The sequence below is a fragment of the Limulus polyphemus genome, unplaced genomic scaffold (genome assembly GCF_000517525.1).
Source record: "Limulus polyphemus unplaced genomic scaffold, Limulus_polyphemus-2.1.2 Scaffold12482, whole genome shotgun sequence".
NCBI lineage: Eukaryota > Metazoa > Arthropoda > Merostomata > Xiphosura > Limulidae > Limulus > Limulus polyphemus.
In genome coordinates this window covers 6,461-7,831 of record NW_013678092.1, presented here as the reverse complement: position 1 = coordinate 7,831, position 1,371 = coordinate 6,461, and the positions used below count along the sequence as shown (strand labels likewise).

Genomic DNA, 1,371 nt, shown 5'->3' with positions numbered 1-1,371 from the left:
AGGGTTCTGGTTCTCCAGTACAAACATTACGGACTGGTCCCACAGGGTCCTGGTTCTCCAATACAAACATTACGGACTGATCCCACAGGGTCCTGGTTCTCCAATACAAACATTACGGACTGATCCCACAGGGTCCTGGTTCTCCAATACAAACAGTATGGACTGATCCCACAGGGTTCTGGTTCTCCAATACAAACAGTATGGACTGATCCCACAGGGTCCTGGTTCTCCAATACAAACATTACGGACTGATCCCACAGGGTTCTGGTTCTCCAGTACAAACATTACGGACTGATCCCACAGGGTCCTGGTTCTCCAATACAAACAGTATGGACTGATCCCACAGGGTCCTGGTTCTCCAATACAAACATTACGGACTGGTCCCACAGGGTCCTGGTTCTCCAATACAAACAGTATGGACTGATCCCACAGGGTTCTGGTTCTCCAATACAAACAGTATGGACTGATCCGTCAGGTGTATTGGCTAACTTATCATGTAACTATTTTCTGAGGATATGTGGAAGATAACACTTACCTACAGGTATGACGAGAGCGGACGGTATTGTCAATGAAACTTAACTCTTAGACACGTGACTGTCGCTTTATATTTTAAATAACAATACAAATGTTACAAAGAAGACAAGAAACTAAAACATTTCACCGAGAATCAAAGAAGTTCACAGAACCTCATATTTGCCAACTTTTTTCAAGATTTATTCTCCTTTAAATAGAATCAACTTTGTGATTGATGAGTTACTCTACAATCGGATGACACTTTTTAACAAAATACTTAACAACGCTAACGTAATAACTAGGTGTCTTGCGAAATCTTTTGACATAACAAGTATGCTAAATCCAACACAAGTTCCCAAACAATCTACCTACAACTGTTTGAAATATTAGTAACATTCTGGTTGAAGCAGAACGTAACACACCTTATGAAATTTATATATTTTACTTTATTTTTGACTACGTATGGAAATATCACGTATTAATGCTATATAACTTTTTCGAATAATTGTTTTCTCATTATTATAATAAAATATCCTAAAAAAGAGTAGAAATTCTAGGAGATTATACCTCCTGGGAACCTGTTACTAAACACATCTACTTCTGATGACGTCACAAGAACACGGTCAATAACATGTATAACGCCATTTCCAGTCAGAATATCAGATTCGACGACTCTAGCGTTATTAACGGTAATAGTCCCATCTGAAAAATATAAGTAAAAAAAGGCACGATAAGATAAAAGTAAATAAAATATGTAATAAAAACGTTTTCTTATCAAACAATTAAATATGTTAAAATCATAAATAATATTCAACGTTAAACTGGTACACAATTAAAAAACATTTTATTTAGGCCTAT

General features: G+C 36.7%; 1 protein-coding gene across 1 annotated transcript in view; it reads right to left on the bottom strand.

The window, feature by feature from the left end:
* Positions 1 to 879: 879 nt before the first annotated feature.
* The window catches only part of LOC106476998 (periostin-like), a gene marked incomplete at its 5' end in the record, with an annotated part of 6,884 nt that continues 6,392 nt past the window's right edge, over positions 880 to 1,371 (bottom strand). The window contains one exon of the mRNA XM_013937606.2: positions 880 to 1,215. Coding sequence (XP_013793060.2) covers positions 1,067 to 1,215 — 149 coding nt within the window. The remainder of the gene's footprint in view (positions 1,216 to 1,371) is intronic.